Genomic DNA, 20,239 nt, shown 5'->3' with positions numbered 1-20,239 from the left:
CTTCTCTCCTCCCTGTTGAGGATGAGGAGTGGGGGAAATTCAGTCCCGTGGCATATGGCAGACTAAGTTGGAGGCACTGATCTGTTCTCTACTTGCTTGGATAGGCAGGGAGCAAAGCCCAGATCAGTTCTCCTGCTTAGCACTGATTCTAGTGGCTATTGTTGCAGGCCTGGGTATGGGAGGCCAGCCCTATGGCCAATGCCAGAGGCTGTTCCACCAGGCAAAGAACAAGCCACCCCGTCAGGGCTGTGTAATTTGACTTGAAACAACACACTATATATAGCTAACATGATGAGATAACTTATCCCTGGCACTTACAAAAATACTTCTGAGGAACAGTGCTTTGCTTCTTGCAAGATTGTGCCAAAACATCAGGTATTTTAAAAAAAATTCTCTTGTGGGAGGCAACTCCTGCTCCCCTGTTATGAATCCTTCCCATTACCCTAATTTCAAGTTAAACACTTGTGCTATGTTCTCAACATACTCAGCCTAAGTTTCAGAAATAAAGGCTAAACACTTCCAGCAAGTGCATCTTAGTAAGTATTTGTTTGCCAAGTGGTGTTAGCTCCGTTCTTGGTTATGTTTATGAGAACATTTGTTTTAAATGAGAACAAATTAATACATTCACTGGTCCCTTCCCTTTTTTACTCTATGGAAGTAGATCCCTTGTACTCACGATTTATCACAAGCTGGGGAGAGGGGGAGAATATTTGTGGGAGCCCATCCTAAAATATTGGCACTAGATCAAAATTCCATTATTAGCACACCAGGAACCTATTTTAAAAAAAACCTGAGTCCTAGATGCTAATGTAAAAGACAATAGTTTCAGGGATATGCTGGGGAGAGAGGGATCCCAGAAGCTCCATGTTAAAATTCTACCACCAAACTAAAGGGTGGATGGGGAGATTTCCCTGCCACTGATGCAGTCAACCCCTCTCTGGATATTGCTAAATATTTCTTGTCAAAGAGGTCTGAGGCATCAAAAATATTTCTGCCAAGCAACGTATTTTTTCTGGAATGGACCAGATTATCTCAAGTGTTTTCTAGGATAGGACTTCACCTGAAACTTAATACAGAGTCTTCACCTCCCTCCTACTTCAAACTCCAAATTGCATAAGTTGAACACTTTGCTATACAATCAATTACACACAAAAGCTACATTAAAACCATTACAGTTGCAAAGTAGAGCACTTCAAAGTCAAGAAATGCCAGAATTAAGATTGCCCATATAACCTTAATTCAGCATCCTTGTGCATACATTTTATGACAGTGTTTAATTACAAGATCACCCAGTATTTTTTTCTACAGTAGTGATGCTATAGGCCATTCTAAAGGATATCCTGTCATTATGGCTGAAATAATGGCTACCAAGAAGGCCATATTGATTGTTATACAATACAGGGATACTGAAGCCAAAAGTAGTTAAGCAGAGCCTGTGGAGGACTACATTTAATCTCTGCACAGGATCTATCAGACTGTGTATTACTGGTAGGTTCTCCACTCTCATAAAGGAGAAACCCCTGTGATGGCTCTAAATGTTGTAAAGGTTCTAAGGGCTCCCTGCTCTTCCAAACCTTCCTGGAGGAACTTTACCTCTTGAAAAGCTGACTCTTGTTCTATCTGCTAACTCTTATCTGAGGGATAGCAAAAGACTGGAACAAGGTGGACTGCTGGGTTAAAAGGAGAGAAGGGTACGAAGGGCTTTGGCGCAATGAGGAACCCATTTATAGACTAGCAAACTCATGAGCAGAAAAATGTATAAGCAGCACAATATTAAGGAATAAATGTTAAGCTCAATCAGCTTTTCAACCAAAATCATTTTAGAGCCCAGAAACCAGCTACTCATAGCAGAGACTGTCTAGAGCCAGCCAACATATTGTTCACTGCTAACAATGCCATAAAATAAAAAACAAAAAGTCATGATTTTTAAAAAGGGAATTTTACTAAAAATGTGGTTAAGTAGGAAAAAACTGCCTGTCAACATTGTTAAATAATGTTTCATTAACTTCTCTGAAAAGCTTAATTATTTTATTCTGTGGTTTGTCAGTCAACTGTGTCCATTTAAAAAAAAAAATCTAGCTGGGTGTGTCATGCCAGCGACATGCCACGTTCTGCACATCAGTATATTGTATTTCAGCACAATATCTATAGCACACAAGCTGGTTAAATTATTAATAAATTATTTGATTAATTTGCTATTTTATGAGTCATTGGTAAATCAGCCCTGATTTCTATGGATATAAGTGTACACTAAGTAGCTTGGAAGACCAAGTGTCAGCCTACTGGTTGTTTGTGAACTGTTTAATATGCTTGTTAGTTACTTATGGTTAGTAGCCACTAAAATCTCAGTATTATTTCTGCTCCCTAACTAAATAAACTTTTAATATAGAAGGTTAGTAACTATCAAATACTGAATAAAAGATTAATAGTGTCTGATGAATACTTCCACTCGAACACAAATACTTTTGTTCAAGTACGAATATAGAGATTCTCAAGAAGAACAGCCATTTGTCTGAACAAAAACTTATTTGTACACACGTTTACTGAATAGGTCAGCTTGGTGTGCTATCACCATACCATACAATGTCAAAATCTTCTGTGGGTTTCATGATCCAATCCATGTAAATGTTTGTCTGGATAGGCAACAGTTAATCAAAGAGATGGCCAAAGAGCAAGTGACTTATGGGTCAGACGGCTACTCTCAAAAGTCCCCACAATCACAACTCTCCTGATTCTAATCTTTCTGCCAGCTGTTCTCTTTTTTTATCTGTGGACCATTATCTAACTGTTTCATTAGCTTCACTCACATAAAACAAATCCCAAACTACTCTCTATCTCCAACACAGCTATCATGAAAGAAACAAAGGGACCCCTGCAGAGCTCATTAAAAGATTCCTGGTTATGAAGGGAGGCAAAGCCAAAACCACCAGAATAACCAACAGATGTAAGAGAAGGCTGAGTATCTTTTACATCCTTTTTCTCGCGGTCCAGTCCAGTGAAGCTCACATTCACGGAAATTTGAGGACCTTCACCAATATCACTTCCAACCAGGAATGTTACTTTCTGTTTGTAGTCTAGATGACAGACAAGAAGAATAAAGTGTAACTTAAGTTTCACTTTTTATGCAACTATCTGTTGTCTTTGTAATTTAGGTTGTGGTCATGCAAAGAGAAGTCAGAGCATAAAACAGTCTGCGATACTCAATGGTTTTAAACAAGTGTGTTTTACTTAAATGCTTTAAAAAGAGTGTAGAGAGTATTATATATTCTGTGTGGAAATTCATCCATTGTGTGAAGGACCAAGGCCAGGCCTTTTGCACCATTTAAGTCCCTGCACCATAAGGACTGCACTGATGGGCTCAGCTGGCAGCGAGGACAATAGGGGTGTCTTATTCACTGGAGAAATTATTTCCATCCTGCCAGCATAAATCCCAACAGAGATGACCACAATAGGGGTGGAACAGGTACACGCTAAGTAGGGGCTTCAGCTCCATCTTTACACAGATCCAATATCATACACAGCTGGTGTGGAAGGGCTGCTACCACTTTTCCTGCCCATAGTAAGGTGCCCCACTCTCCTTAAACTCATAGCAGGGGGGATGCACAGCATCCTTGCCCCTGGCCCTGGGTTGGGGATGTGGATTTCAGATCCCACTGCTTTGCACTCAACCTGCACAGAACTCAAATATTTGGATTCCATGTGGGTGGAATAGATTTCAGTCAGACTGAATACTCCATTTTAACAGTCAACTTGAAAAACTGTTGGTCCGGAATAGTTGTTTTAAAAAGCATGGAAGTGCTTTATTTTACTAATGTGATGTTTCAATAATAGGGCAGGTCAGGAAGTAGATCAGCCTCATCGTGGTCTATTTAAGAAAAAATTAAAGTCTGTTTCTGGCAAAACTCTGCTGATGCCATAGGGGAAGGAGTCCCTTCTGACACACAAACAACATGATTTCTTTAAACTCTCATGGCTGTGTATGGACAGATGAAATCCAGGTTCAAATCTTGGCAGCAATAGTGTGTGTCACAAACAGAGATGAGTGGGGTGTTGTTTGGCTGTGATAGGAACTAACTGGACATTTTCTGTCTGATGTGCATCTGAAAGGTTCCAATCAGTGTGAATTAATAAATAACTCACCCAGCTTAAACACAATTATTTCAATTAAAGCAGTTCAGCTGTGGCAGATTTTCATTTAACCACAGTTGGTCTAAATACAAAAGGCACCCTGGGCTTTATTTTTTTTAGTCTATTTCATCAAATTCCTGATGTATTTGACCCACTAATATTAGTATTTTCCCCTGGAATATTTTTACCTATTTATCCTAAAGCTCAGACCTGGATATTTTCAAACTACATGATAAATTCTTGCATCTCTGCCACTCTGTGTCTTTCCTTAACACCTCACTAGATTGCCTCATAGTTTTTTCTGGCCTTAAAAGTCTACATTAAATTAGTGGAAAGCAATGCAAAACTGATGCCTAGAACAGGGGTAGGCAACCTATGGCATGCGTGCCAAAGGCGGCACGTGAGCTGATTTTCAGTGGCACTCACATTGCCCGGGTCCTGGACACTGGTCCAGGGGGCTCTGAATTTTAATTCAATTTTAAATGAAGCTTCTTAAACATTTTAAAAACCTTATTTACTTTACATACAACAATAGTTTAGTTATATATTATAGACTTAGAGAAAGAGACCTTCTAAAAATGTTAAAATGTACTACTGGCACGCGAAACCTTAAATTAAAGTGAATAAATGAAGACTCGGCACAGCACTTCTGAAAGGTTGCCGACCCCTGGCACATGGGGATTGGAAGTAGTGAGGAAAATTGGGGCTCCACTGTAAACCAATATTTACCACAGGGTTTTTTTTTTCCTTTCTCTTTTTTTTTGAGGGGTTGGGGGTGGGAGGGAGGCTTTTTAAAAATCAGCTAAAGCTGAAAAGATCAAGTTTCAAACGTTACTAATGGAATTCTCTATCAATTTTTAGGTCTTCTGTTTTTGCCAGACCATATTCCTACATTACTTGTTTGATTTTTTATAATTTTTCCTACTAAGTTATTTAACTGTCCAATATGGAAGCATTCCATCTTTTTTTATTTTAAGCCCAATTACAGTACTCAGATCATCTAAAGTAAATAGATATTTGAATTAATTTTATTTTTTAAATGAAACTCCTATCAAATCAGGTATAGCCACATCAGGAATAACCAACAATAACAGAAAGCCTAATAATTTGTGTAGAACAATTTCTGTTTAGAATCAAACTTTTCCTCCTTTTCACTTTGTAATAAAGTGCTCTCTTCATTACTGTAATTTATCAAAATTTACCAACATTTATTTATAAAAACAAATTTATAGAAAATGTATACATAATTACAACATCAACTGCAGTTTCCCACTTAATTTTTGGTGCATCTCTCACTTTCACTGATGCTTATTTCTCATCTAAATGGGTAGTAGTTTTGATATGCCATATCTTGGCCACCACCTGGTATCCTTGTCCCCTGGTAATGATGTTACAAGTAATGCAAGTGAAAGATATTACTGTCGAAAAGCATTGCTCCTGTTCTGAACCTATTTACATATTTTCTTATTCCATGCAAATAGCTTAGCAGTGGAGCTGGATATTTTTTCCTCACTTTGTATTCTTTTACAAGTATATAACTGTATGTCATACAGTTAGCTGAAGAGGGTTAGGAAAGGTCTTTCTGCAGCTACTTCCTAAAGTCAAATATAAAATATGTAGGAGTAAATCCTAAGCATTTCTATCATCTCGAGTATCACTTTATGTTATTTTTCACTTGTTTGTGCTTATTAATCCTGTCTGCTTTAAAGACAAGCCTGCACTGATAGCAGCAAACCACTGGCAAGAAAGTCTAGCTAAATTAGAAGATTTGTGATAACTGTGAACAACAGATCATAAAAAAAGGTATCAGTGTTAAATCTTGGATGAAATCCTGGTCTCTCTGTAGCCAGGATTTCACCACTTAAATTGAACAGGTAAACATGCCTTAATATTGTACCATATATTGACCCTTTTAAAAGCATACAACAGGGGTCAGCAACCTTTCAGAAGTGGTGTGCCGAGTCTTCATTTATTCACTCTAATTTAAGGTCTTGCGTGCCAGTAATACATTTTATTGTTTTTAGAAGGTCTCTTTCTATAAGTCTATAATATATAACTAAACTATTGTTGTATGTAAAGTAAATAAGGTTTTTTAAATGTTTAAGAAGCTTCATTTAAAATTAAATTAAAATGCAGAGCCCTCCGGACTGGTGGCCAGGACCCGGGCAGTGTGAGTGCCACTGAAAATCAGCTCCGTGCCGCCTTCGGCACGCATGCCATAGGTTGCCTACCCCTGGCATATAATGTAGTGTTAGAGCAGGGGTAGGCCACCTATGGCACGCGTGCCAAAGGTGGCACATGAGCTAATTTTTAGTGGCACTCACACTGCCCGGATCCTGGCCACCGGTCTGGGGGCTCTGTATTTTAATTTCATTTTAAATGAAGCTTCTTAAACATTTTGAAACCTTATTTACTTTACATACAACAATAGTTTAGTTATATATTATAGACTTATAGAAAGAGACCTTCTAAAAATGTTAAAATGTATTACTGGCACATGAAACCTTAAATTAGAGTGAATAAATGAGGACTCGGCACACCACTTCTGAAAGGTTGCCGACCCCTGTGTTAGAGTTTTGTTAGTACAAAGAGAATTACAAGTATTTTCTTTTACAGCCATCTTTAGTATTAAGTTCTCTCGTCATCGGCAGCGTGACTATCTCGTATGTAAGTCTTTAATGAACTAAACACAAGGGCAACCTATTTAGAAAACCAAAATATTTACATAGTTGAGTCATGTCCTTTTTACAATTTCCTATATATGCCTCTCAGTGCATGTTGTATAAATAGTGCAGTTAACAAAAATGTTGATTTTTTTGTGGATATATGCCAGTGAATGGAGAAAGAATGGCTGAGAATTTCCATGGCAAAGTTATATGGAATTGAGGGAAATCAATTTGAACAAATTTAAATTGGTAACTTGTAGAAATAAAAAAACTAAAAATAAATAAAACACAACACTTGCCACCCCCCTATTATCTCTGTATTAGAGACAGAGAGCCAGATCCTCAGCTGGTGTAAACTGAAATAGTGACGTTGAAATATAGGCCATAGTTTGTACATTCTGATTTTATATTATATATTAATACACACAAAAACTGTTAAGAGAACATTATTAAGGTTGAAACATCAAGCACTCAAAAGTTAGGATACAAAGGTCTACCTCCCAGCCAAATTTCAAATCCCTGCTCAAATGCATGGTGGCACTAGAGCTTTTCGAAGAAAAGAACACCAGAATTTAACATTGAGCAAAACATATTTTTCACTAGCCTTGTTCTAAGAAACACCTGAACCATGTTGGCTGAAGTTTAAAAATAAAAATTCATCTTGAGGCAGACATCCAGCAATGACAATTTCAACCCAATGGTTACAGTTTTGCAAAGTTATAATCAACTGTAAACAGGGTTTATAATGGGAAGTGTCAGAAAACCTTAACAGCTATCAGCACCAGCTATAATATTGAGGTAGGGCAAGAAAAAGGTGTAGATAACACAGGAGAAGAGATTAGTAGGGGAAAGAAATTGGGTTTGAAGAAGAATCTGAGGGAAAGCGGATGTTAGTACTCAAAGAGAGAAGTTATTCCACGTACCAGCAGAAGCAGGGGAAAAGATACAGATTCAAGTTGCCTATTGGCTGTAATAATATCATAGGGAGGTGCTGCTGGCAACAACGCAATTGGTAAAAACATTCAATTTATCGTCTCTCCTTGACACACAGCTCCACAACACGATTGCAAAGGTTTTGTTCCCCTAGTCAAATGATGGAGGTGACAAAGAGACTTCATTTATTAGATTCAAAGAGGTCAATGCTGGGTGCTTGGTGAGTTTGTATATAGGCAGGTATACCTTAAGGTGCTGGAGATTCTCTTGCCATTATATTTAGAGTAGCAAAATATTTCATGTTAAGGTTGTCATTTTAAAAAAAACAAAAACTTACATTAGAATAATTTTTTCCTTAATTTTAGGCACATGTTAACTTGTGAAACTGACCTGATATGCCTTAATAGCATTTTTCTGTCACAAACAACATTTCTAAGGGAACTAGATAATATGCATTCAGTATGGCAAAATGCCTATATTTTATCTGACTAGATGCCAACTGATAGTTACTAGAGGTCTACAGATAATTTTAGCTTTAATATAGTCAAGCTATAAATTAAAAAGGATACAATATAATGTGCATTGTGAATCACTTCACTCTGAGCAGGTTTTCATTAGGGATATAAGAAATTATTTGAATAGGAGGATAATTTTGCACTTTCAGTCCAACTTTGTTCAATTACTCATATAGGTAGTATTAGTAGATCATCACTGAAATTGATCTTCAAAGCAACAGTCTCTAAGGTGCCACAAGTACTCCTGTTCTTTTTGTGGATACAGACTAACCCTGGTCTACACACAGCCCTGGGAACTACTAGTGCAGCGAAGCTCAGCTACGTGAATAGCGTGGCTGAATTAAGTACCTAGTTCGACTACATCCAGACGCATCGGCTGCTCAAGTCAAAGTCCTCCCTCAGCGACGCCGCACGCCTTTTTTTGTGGTGGGTGGTGGAGTGATCGACGACGCGGAGTTCGAACTATTCGAACTATCAGATTAGATTAGAAGAGAAACTGAACTAAATCGAAGACGAGCAGCGTCGTCGGGGCGGCGGCGTGGTGATATGACTGCTACTCTGAAACCAGTCTTAATCCAGCGAAAAGCAGGCTAAGGTGTCTGCTTTCTGAAAAATTCAGACAGGTTCCAATTAGAAGGAATACAAAATAGTTGTCTAAGATTAAAAGTCTAGCAGATAGACAAGCTAATGATGGGCATTTCATTAACATGGCAACAGGTCTTTATTCTTGCTTTAAATTTTAGTAAAGAATTTTTTCTTCTGTGTTAAAAGGCTTCTAATACCCATTTAATACTTGACTGGTAAATAAATTGCAGGAATTGTCGTGAAATGCAGTACTCAGTATATGGATCCTCATAGAGGCTTACAGGGCTAATTTGACTAGACATATAAAATCACAAATGATACAAACCTATTTGATATGCTGCCGTTGATTATAGGTGGCATTTAAATCTTTGCCTAACTCTATTCAGAGATAAACAGGTTTCTCTTGAAGAGCTTCTTTTCATATTTATTATTACTGGCTAAAACTATATTTTAATCATTACAAACAAAGGTATTGGAAATACTTTTTCATTCTTTAAATAAAGAAATATTTCAACAAAGCTCTAGGAAATGTTTGCAATGAAGTCTTATACAAAACATCTATGTTTACTAAAAGATGTTTTCTAACTTAAAAATTAAGGTATGCTAAACAAAGAATGAAAGAAAAAGCTACTTAAATTCATAAAAAGTGGTATGAGTTACAGCTTTTCTAAGTGCTGTGTTCAAAGTAAAATTGGAATATAGAAGGCTGGTCAGGTAAACTCTGTATGCTTCCCAGACCTGGTGGAAATAAACCAGCTGCTATATAATGAGACTAAATTGTCGTCTTCTGTGGACTATAGAATATCACTTTCAGCCTTCTAGTCTCTCCACCTTCTCCAAAAATCCTTATGCTACAATACATAGCTGCTATAATCTTAAATTTGTGATGGTCCTACTCAGTGTGCCCTACTGTCACAAGGGAATGGACTCTCCAGTGAGGATTGCCAGTACTGGTAATGAAGTTACTAATCACAATGGAGAGCTTTTGTAACCCTGGGTACTATGCAGGCTTCACTCATGGGAGGAAACCATCCATCTCCAAAAACACTAATCCCTGGGATTCCACTCTTTCACGTCACTCTGCCCCTCAAAAAAGTCAACTTCATGGTGACCCATCCTCCTGTCCAACTAAGCCTGCATGTGTCTCCCTCAGAAGCCTATTTTGGGATGAATTAAGATATTTCCTCCAAGGTCCCTAATCTCCCCCAAATAAATTGAAGAAAAAACAAATTACTGCCGATAAATTTATAAACATAAAAACAAGATAAACTCATCAGATAAATTATTTGCTATTAACTATTCTGATATCTACTAGTAGTATACCCATTTCCAGTTTTCCTGGAAGCTTAAATCCATCCCATATGACCAAAATCTGGATGTTTACAGTAGCCAACAGATAGAGATGGCTGAGGCTTTTGAGTTTAGCTTTGCAAAATATTTATGATGAAAAATGTATAGTAAAATTTTTCCAGTACCAAATTGTACCCAACACTGCCACCCCTATAAAAATTTGCAATTTCAACAACCCATGCAAGTTACCAAAAGGAAAGAACTTCTCTCAACAATCAGGCATAGTATCTAGGCTGAAAATTAAAATAGCAACAATTCCATGCAGAAGTGGCATATTCTGCATCTCTCTATTGTTTATAGAGGTTTCCTTTTGCTTTATCTCGAGAGATGCTGCTGAATGTTCTGCAACTGTCATTATTGAGGAAAGGATGAGGAGCAAATAGCAGATTTTTCATTGCATCCTAAATCCTGATTTGTGATAATAGGGAGTTTTGCAGCTCAGGGCTTAATACTGAGAATGCCCAGTTTCTGCACCCTGAGAATTTTACCCTGGTCTCCATCAGCCACAGAATCCTAACTAATTTCAGCTGTTGCCGCAGAAACTGGGCTGATCTCCAAGGTAGAGAGGTTCCATCCCATTGCAGACTCTGAAGATTAGCAACAGTGATCCTGAAGCAGATCAGAAACAGGATAGGAAGCCAGCAGAGTGCAGAGAACCAATGTGTTGTGCTCTCACTAGTTAATGTTTCCTAGTAGGCAGGCTACTGTGCATTGGATCAATGGAAATGTCTATGGGCAGGTCTACACTAAGGGCGGGGGTCGAACCAGGGTACGCAAGTTCAGCTACGTGAATAGCGTAGCTGAATTCGAAGTACCCTAGTTCGAACTACTCACCCGTCCAGACGCCGCGGAATCAAAGTCCGCGGCTCCAAGGTCGACTCCGCCACCGCCTTTTGCAGTGGTGGAGTACTGGAGTCGACCGCGGTGCTTCCGGAGTTCGAACTATCGCATCCAGATTAGACGCGATAGTTCGAACTCCGAGAAGTCGAACTCACCGCGTCGACCCGGCTGGTAAGTGTAGACTAGCCCTATATTGCCTTCATAGTCAAACCACATGGAACATATTGTAGGAGCCCATCCTGGAGATGAAGAAGGTCTGGGTCACTATAGCTAACTGTGCATCTGAAAGAAAAAGGTGCACTCTCCTACCTAGCAGAAGATGGAAAAAGGTCTATTTGGCTGTTATTACTACCATTTGGGTGTCTACTGTTTGATACAGAGACCTGTATTCAACCTTCATAACTGGAAAACATAGCAGTTGCCTTTGATTTCCAAAATGTTCATTGTTGCAATTTCCCACCTACTCACACTGAAGGAATTGGCATCTAGGTTGCTGTAAGGGGAGAAGGCTTACCGAAGTATTATGGGAGCCGTTTTAAGAAAATGTGGAGTACATACATGCAGTATTTTTCTCTTTCTGTAACTTTTAATGCTCTCAAGTTATCGCAATGTGCTGATGTATTTCTTCAAATAAAACCCTTCAGAGAAAGGATCATAACATTTGTGCAGTTTTAGGAGAACTCTGCACCATGTAAAACCTTGCTCGAGAACCTATCTGCAAAGTTCTTGGCATATTTCCTCAATAAGGTGGAAGTGCTAGCCAATGCAATTAGACGTTAGTGAAAATAGAATAGGCCTATTTGGGGGAGGCATTGGTTATATCTGACTGCCAGCCCAGCTCGATCCTGGTAAAGAGGACCTCTCTGTGGCTACATGGGATATAAATACCTCCTCCACTGCCAGTCAGCAGGATGGGCATTGCAGTGACCTAGTCCTGACCTGGCCTTAACTGTTTTCTGCCCATCACTAAACTTTTCCCCTTCTCCCCACCTGCTGCAGGGAAGCCCTTAAAGTGGCAACACTCCTTTTCTTCCAGTTAGCTAGACAAATACCCACTCATATAAAGGTTGCAATGGGCACAATCATGAAAATAGAGTAGGCCAGTTTGGGGGAGGCATTGGTTAATACATGGCTTGTACAGAAAGTGTGCTGCATTATTCCAGAAAATTCAGATTTGTGAAGGAAGGCTTGATTTGTTCAAGCAGGTTAAGATGGTGTCTTTTCATTAGACAACGTACAGTTGGGCTTGCTTTTTGGTAAGGGCTAAAGTTTCATTGTATATTTATAATGTATTTATTTAAAGCTGCAGCTTCATTTTGAAAAGGTTGTTATTTGCGGGCAAAGCAAGGAGGAAAGGAGGAGGATGTGGCCACCAGCCATATTAAAATAACTTGTTGTTCACTGGTTACACTTACAGCTGGTGCCTTATTTAAATTGCTTTTTAATTATTTTAAATATAACGCTTCATAAAGATCTGAGCAGAAGCAGCACTAAAGAACACACTGCTATATCAAATTATTTGTTTTACAGAGCTGGGAGAGATACACGCAGATAGCTTGTGGCTGGAGCATGAGTATCTGCAGCTTTCTGGAAATGAAACCTCAGGTATGCTATGGGTTTATATAAAACTAAATGCCAGAGAAAGCACAAATAAATGAAATATCCCCAAAAGAAAAAAAAGCAGGTTTTAAATGCTGCAAGTTGTTTTTGTACAGCAAAGAAATAACATTTAAAAAAAAAATCCACATGCATTCTACTGGGAGAAGTAAAACACAGATAAGATTTTATCCCTGATTACTTGAATGCCACAGATTTTTTTATTGTATCAGTCTGAGTTCAGATCTAGGAATGGAACTGAGACTGTATTGGTATAAATGGCTGGTGAATTATTTTTAGCAATGGACAAGGGATCAGTGGCCATGCTGATTTATCAGATTTGTCGGGAGCTTTTGACATTATTAACCCATAGGTATTGTTGACTTATCCAGTGAATCTCGTGGGAGTTGTGGAAGTAGTGGATTCATTCTTCCTTTATACTCCCAGACAGTATTGCTCATTTTCTCCAATAGTCCTCACATGAAGTCCTACAGGATTTTGTAACCCTGCTATTCAGTATTAAACCGACACGGTTGATTGTGAGATGCTTTGGACTGAGATTTCACCAAAACTGCCAGTAGAACTCAGCTCTACATCATCTTTTCACTGAATTCAGACTCCCACTGATAGAGAAAGGGATCTGGAGGTAGACAAAGTGGTTGCACATTAGCCTGGATGAGGCTTATTGGCCAGGGGAAACTTCTAATGGACTTGGAGGAGGCACTATTTGCATCATTTTCCAGGGTTCACCATTGCAATGTGCTATAGTATAGGGCTATTCTTGCAATCTACCTAGACGCTCCATATCAAGCAGAACTCGCCCCCTTTGTGGGGCAAGCTGGCATGACAAATACTATCTGTGCTGAAGTCTCTGTATTGGTTTCCTTTCACTTTTGGATTGCAACTTCAGATGTCAGTGGAGATCTTAAAAGACTAGAAGAGTAGTTATTCAAGAAGTTATCTGAACTTTGTACCCTAGCATAGCAGTAAAGATGGCCGAGTGGCTCTTGCTCTTGGTCCCTAAATTTGAAATCTCCACCACAGATAGCAGGACTCTTATCTGAGGGCTCCATCTTTGGAATTCACTCTTCTTGGTACCTACCCAGGGCCCAAGATTAGAGATCATCATGGCACATCACCAGGCCAATGGGCCAGATCCTCAGCAGGTGTAAATCAGCATAGCTACATTGACTTCAATGGAAGTATGTCAGCGTACACTAGCTGAGGACATGGCCATTGTGTTCAGTGCTTTGTTGACTGATTTTGTTATGTTCCTAGTCTTACTTTTGAAAATTTGTGATTTATTCACTCTTGGAGGTGCCTACTTGCCACTACAACAGAGACTACAGAAATTAGCACAATCAACACATGGTAAAGGAACAGCTTTCCTGCCCCCCTCCACCACCAAATTTCCAGATGCCAAATGAGCCATTTGGAAGGAACTTATTAGAACATTCTATTTACTACAAGTGGGACAACAAATTTTAATCCCCACATGCTGAGGATGGCACTAGCCAGGCCTTTTGAAAGGTGAAGTGTACGGAAAGCCACTTCTTAAAGTGTCCAGTGAAGGCATTATATTCTAGGACAAGTGCATGCCACTGGGTCTCTCCTAAAGGCATCAAAACATGAGATTGGGCATTTGGGGACAGTGTATGGTAGGGTGAATTGGAATTATGATAATCTAAACTTCAGGGACTTTTCCTGAATCTGGGTTGTGGGTGTAAAAAAGAATTTCAAACTCACCATGATTTTGAATGGGTTTCACACAATAGTAGGGACTAACTAGTCAGAAATCTTGGGTGACTGAAGGCATTTTGTACCTTTTTTAATTCCTCCCTCAATGCACCAAAATAAGCAGTTATGTATTAATCCATAAACGAAGTTACCGCATGATTATTAAATAATTGTTCAAAACTATAGTGAGTCAATTTGTCACACCGTTTCATGTTTGGTCCTCTCTCTTGCTGTCCCTTCTGTGCTGGAGTCTCTGGTGCAGATCTGATGTTCCTACATGGGTCGCCATTGCCTCCTCATGTTAAAAATACATACTTGTAACAATTATGAAAATAATCTCTTAAGAGAATGAGAAAATATCTAATTTTCCTTCATGATTATGGCCATATTTGCATGTAAATCATTGTTCTTTCAGGTAACAATGATGATAAAATAGAATTCCTGGGGTCCTACTCTCCCTCCACAGGATCTGAGTAAATCTCATTGACTTCAAGTGAACACAGAGAAAGTAGCAATTGGGGAGTGCTCCAAGGGAGCTCTGAAAGGAGAGGTTGAAGTATCTGAACTTTGAGAAGGGAAGTTACTCATATCCTCTGAGTTTGTGTGTGGGTTGGAAAGATGAGAGGGCAGGCAGGGTGAAATAGGGTCCCCTGGTGTCACACTCTTGTGAGTGATAAACATGGGAACACTCCAGACTAAGTCCTGAATCATTAAACCCTCCTCACCACTAGGTGGCACACACATACCCTTAATGTTCCTAATGGCTATTAACTAGCTCAACGGTTGGTTTCAATCAACTTAAAGAATTCAATACACTAAATAATTATTCCCCATCTCTCCTGGGAAAGTCATGCTTACCCTGATCCACAACCTATGTTACAATTACAGTACTATTTTCAGAGACCTACAGATACAAGTAATTTTCTCTTTATGACAGTGCATTAACAAGATTTCCCCATTCTTGTTTACTAAAATCTTACAAAGATGTCTCTGTAAGATAAGAATAGAATTCATATTAAACAAGATAAAAAAGCACTGCTGTACTCAGTGGAATCCAGAGTTTCAATATGTTTTTATAATAGCTGGATTTCACCAAAATCACGACAAGATTTTAAGGATGACATGGAACAGAGTTTGGGCAGTAGACTGATGACAAAAGTTGGAAATAAATATGTAGAAACAGCATGATAATATGTAGCTGTTATATTTGCCTCCCCAAAACTTAAGCCAACAGATCATCCATCCAACAGTGTGCTAATATGGATAACATCTGTACTACTGCAACTTTTAATTCTCATGCTGCAATTTCTAGGAAGTATTCATGGGGGAAATGTGGAATATCATTCCTTATTATATTTTTCTTGGGATGCAGAAAAAAGGTCTAGACTGAACGCAATGTTTAGAACATACATTGTGGTTTGTCCATAACAGCCATTTAAATAAGAACCCTCTGGATTTTGTATGCAATTGTTCCTCATTTACTAGTCTACAATACTAAAACATGATACACAGTCCATAATAGACACCATGCCTACCACCCACACTAAGTAATACACTTGGGTATTTCAGATATCTAAAGGGAAGGATAGTAAGCAAAGTATGTACCCATCAATCTGTGTAAAAGATTTGGAGGAGAAATGAGGTGTGTGTGTTTTTGTTCCTAAGGAAAAGGGAATAGTGAACTAAATCAAAGAACAGAAACGCTTTAACTGACATGAAAAGTAATTTTATCCAGTGATCACAGAAATCTGTTTCTGGAAAGTAGGTACATACTTGGAGATTTAAAGCATAAACTATGTTTATAGCTCCCTCTGATGACCATTGGACACTACACAACATAAGTCTTCTTTTATTTTTGTTCATGCATTCAACTGACAGCTGACTGGTTAAATTCTAATTGCTTCCAAGTGAGGTCAGCAAAGGTATTTATCGAAAAGGACTGAACAACAGGCTCAAGACACACACGCACGCGCACGCACAAGCGCATACACACACCACCACTCTTGCGTGTTGATTTATGGAAACAATTATAATTCTGCTGAAGTCTTTCTGAGCTGAGAAAGTTTGTAGCTACAGTAGAGAGTCTCATGTTGCAAAAGGCAGACAACAGAAATGGAATACTTGTGTATCCAGCTGTTATCAACAGGAACAAGTAAGTTATCGGTCCTTTAAAAGAATGCTCTTGGCGTTCTAACCACTAATGACTTTTCCTATTTTCTTGATTGATGTAGGTTAGAAATAAGCTTCTTGACATTTTCTTTAAAAAAAATAATCTACAAGTAACTGAACTATGTATGTATAAAAATACAGTCCCACGAATATCTGGTTTGTCCTGACATTTAAACTAGAGAAGTACAGACAGCCCTTTAGGAAGAATGTGGCTAACTGTAAAGGTATAGGCATGAAGTAATGAAATGTAAGAGATGCAATAGCATTTTACCATGTATGAGTTTTGTAGCTCAGCTGAATCAACAGCTTATTTGAAAGACTTATTACTGAGCTACACAAGGAATTGTACATAGTTTAAATGTGTGCTGCTGTCAAGAGCTTGTTGTGTGTGCGCTCGTGTATGTTTTTTTAAAGAAGTTAAGTCACTGTATAAAGTTAGAAGATTTTTTGCTATGCTACGATATTCATGCAGCATATATTATAGTCACATACATGCAACAATTGACCATAAAATTTATCCATGACACTTTTCTCATAGATCTTTTACTTTCAGTGCAAGCAGCAAATTCAAGTAGTACAGAAGGTCATGACAGCCAAGGTTATTATAACCTGTTTCTTTAAAGGATATCCTGACTGAAAAGATATTTAAGGAGCTATCCTGTTTCAACATCAGTAACTATTAAGGAGTAAGGATCAGAATTCTGGAAGAGGAAGCAATCTCAATTAAATCAATCTACAACTCGCTGTAAAGACAGAAGGCAGGTCAATGACCTAGGAGCAACGATCTACTTGAGATTTAATTTTCATTATGTTGTTCATGAACACCCAGAACACCGCACTATAATGCACAAATGGATACTGACATGGATCCTGCCAACTTTGCTCTACAGATCATATTTTTACATTATCTTTCTAGTGGGCACTATATCTTTAGCTTGCAATGACATGACTCCAGAGCAAATGGCTACAAATGTGAACTGTTCCAGCCCTGAGCGACATACCAGAAGCTATGATTATATGGAAGGGGGGGATGTAAGAGTGAGAAGACTTTTCTGTCGAACTCAGTGGTACATGAGGATTGATAAACGAGGCAAAATAAAAGGGACACGAGAAGCAAACAACAACTACAGTAAGTAATGTCTCTGCTTTTGAAATTTGTACTGAAAGATTTTAAAATTTATGCATTGTTGGCTTTTTATCCCTTCATTTATGATGCTTTCACAATAATTTTGTACAGCGCTATAACCATTCTATTAGACATGTTTCCCAATTAATCATACAACAGGACATTTGGTATTGATTTTGAAATGCGTCACTTTAAATAATGCGTTACCAGTATGTTGTAGATCTAATGTATTAGTTACAGCTGGTAACTATTAGCAAACAGAGAGCCTATTTTAACAAGTGAATTAAGGTTGTACATCTGAAAATATACAACCACAAACTCTATGCCCATAAAATACTTATGAAACGTTAAACCACATTTAGGTAGGGGATGCAAACAACCTTCAAGCTCAGTATGTTTGATTGAACAATTAAAATATATTCAATATTAGAAAATTCAAGGGAAAGTATTATGAAAATTGCCTTGCAAAACCATTTGCACAATTTGCCAGGCTAGGAATAAAACCTATTATTGCTTCTACAGCTCATTATTACTAGGATAATGAAAAAATATTCTCTCTCACTTCCAAAAAGATCAATCATCCAGAAAGGGTGGACATGTAAAATTATACTACATATATTTTTAGCATGGACTAAGCATGTTTGATAGTAATCCTGATCCACCTAGATCAATATTTAAAATGATTTTCATATACAACTATTTTAGGATATTATGTTTGCATGCACTGATTTTACCCATTTGACAATTTGTGTACAGAATTGTAAATTTAGGCAAATACCACATCTACTTCAAGAAAATTGGTGCATAATTTATTTAAGACAGAAGAAAAATACAGAGAATTATATATTGTAGCACTTAAAATGAGAATAAGTACAAAATTATTATTGCTTTAAAGTGTCAGAGGTATATGTTGGTCTAGTGAACAGTGTTTATTAAACAATAAATTTCTGTCCTGTGATGCTTTTAAATGGTATTCTATTATTTTCCATATAATTTAGGAAGTATTATAAAACAGAAAAAAAAATCAATGTGTGAGAGATGGTAATATTAGTAATTTTTCAGTTGAAAATTTATTTTTTTCCCCCAAACAAATTCTTATTCTTTTCAAGTACTGTGCTGCATCATATTTACTTCATGATTATAACTAGCATCAGGAATCTTACATAACTCAAAGTTCTCTTCATAATTTTTACTGTTTCTTTTAAAATTTGTTTTTAATATCAGTCTCCTTTTTTTCTACACTCTATTACATCATATATAACCATATGGCTTGGGAAATGTAAAACATCAGTTTATTGGCTACGGGCCAAATCCAGCGATTTTTTTAGTTGGTTCTTACTCAGGCAACCTCTCATTGACTTCCAGTGGGACACTGCCAGAGTAAAGACCACAGAACTATATCTACAAGTGAAATCCTGGCACCCTGACTTCAATCAGGCCAGGATTTCATCCTAAATGTTCCTACATAAAAACAGTCTTCTGATTTTTTTTTGCAACACTAATGCGTACTACAATCATATTTTATCTGTTTATTACTGCTATAGTGTCTCTCTAGATGAGTTTATAGCATCACATGTTGCCGAATAATTATGAAAATTTGCTTTTCATTATACCATGCTCTTTAACCAATGTGTTGGTTCATAATTTAACATTATTCCAAATTCAAGTAAAGGCTCTTAATCTGTGATTCCATGTTTTTGCTGCATATTAATGATTTTAATAAGTGTTTATTTTAGGATTCAATTACTACTACCTAGGTTTTTAGTTAAATGTAGCATATTTGCCTCAAAGTTTGAGTTTTTTTGGCAACAAAATCCTCAATACTTTATCTACTAAATCAGGTATGTGATAAGGAGATGTCTCTGCCACATGTAATTTTATGCACAGAAAGGCGGGAGGTATCTCAGCATATTAAATGTAATCTGCTTGCTGTACTTCATCTACTGCACATACTAGGAAATAATTACTTTAGTGCTTTTGTTGGATAAGAGAATAGAGAAAACAATACACAGATAGAGGGCATGGAAGAAATCAATTTAGCAATGGTAACAGGGTAGTATTTTCAGAGGACCTCCTGTGTATTATCAAATCAAAATATAAATCAGAAGAAACTCACCTTATTTCCTCTTGATTTAATTCAGATGCCTACACTTTGGGGTTTTTTTGTGTGGGGGGGCATACCCTCAGTGCAAATGAACATGAAAGAAATCTTTCTGAAGGTGTGTTTATGGCCATATACTAAACACATTTCCAGTCTGTGTTCAGATAAGAACAAGATTGGACTAATTTGCTTTCCCCAGCCAAATGTTATTTTTACAGCAGTAAACTCCAACACCTCTTATTTTTACCTAACTTGTCTTTACAATTATATCTATTACCTAAATGGACAAATCCACGTGTGTAAACTTCAATCATTTCTGTTAGGTGACTCATTAGTTTGCAATGCTCAGTGCTGGAAGTGGTAAACCAGACCATTCATTTTCTCTGCATGGATGATACCCCAGAAGAGTTACATCAGAGTCAACCAGCTTCTGTGGCTGTCAATGATTCAGTTGCTGCTCTGAAAAATGTCTTCATATTCTATGCTGCCAGCC

General features: G+C 37.8%; 2 protein-coding genes across 11 annotated transcripts in view; one reads left to right on the top strand and one right to left on the bottom strand.

The window, feature by feature from the left end:
- FAM227B (family with sequence similarity 227 member B) overlaps positions 1–20,239 on the bottom strand; it is a 203,421-nt gene that overhangs the window by 85,293 nt on the left and 97,889 nt on the right. The gene's annotated exons all lie outside the window — the stretch shown is intronic.
- The window catches only part of FGF7 (fibroblast growth factor 7), a 97,472-nt gene that overhangs the window by 19,635 nt on the left and 57,598 nt on the right, over positions 1–20,239 (top strand). Inside the window, exons 2-3 of one of the 4 annotated variants that reach the window (XM_039490439.1) lie at positions 12,548–12,622; positions 17,073–17,648. In XM_039490439.1, the coding sequence (XP_039346373.1) occupies positions 17,363–17,648 (286 nt within the window). In that variant the 5' untranslated portion in view covers positions 12,548–12,622; positions 17,073–17,362. Of the gene's footprint in view, positions 1–12,547; positions 12,623–16,324; positions 16,503–17,057; positions 17,649–20,239 lie in introns of those variants that run through there. The other 3 variants (XM_039490440.1, XM_039490437.1, XM_039490438.1) reach the window with 3 other exon arrangements.

Source organism: Mauremys reevesii, linkage group 10, assembly GCF_016161935.1.
Source record: "Mauremys reevesii isolate NIE-2019 linkage group 10, ASM1616193v1, whole genome shotgun sequence".
Lineage (NCBI taxonomy): Eukaryota > Metazoa > Chordata > Testudines > Geoemydidae > Mauremys > Mauremys reevesii.
The sequence above is the reverse complement of the archived record's forward strand: the minus strand, read 5'-3'. Positions and strand labels throughout refer to the sequence as shown.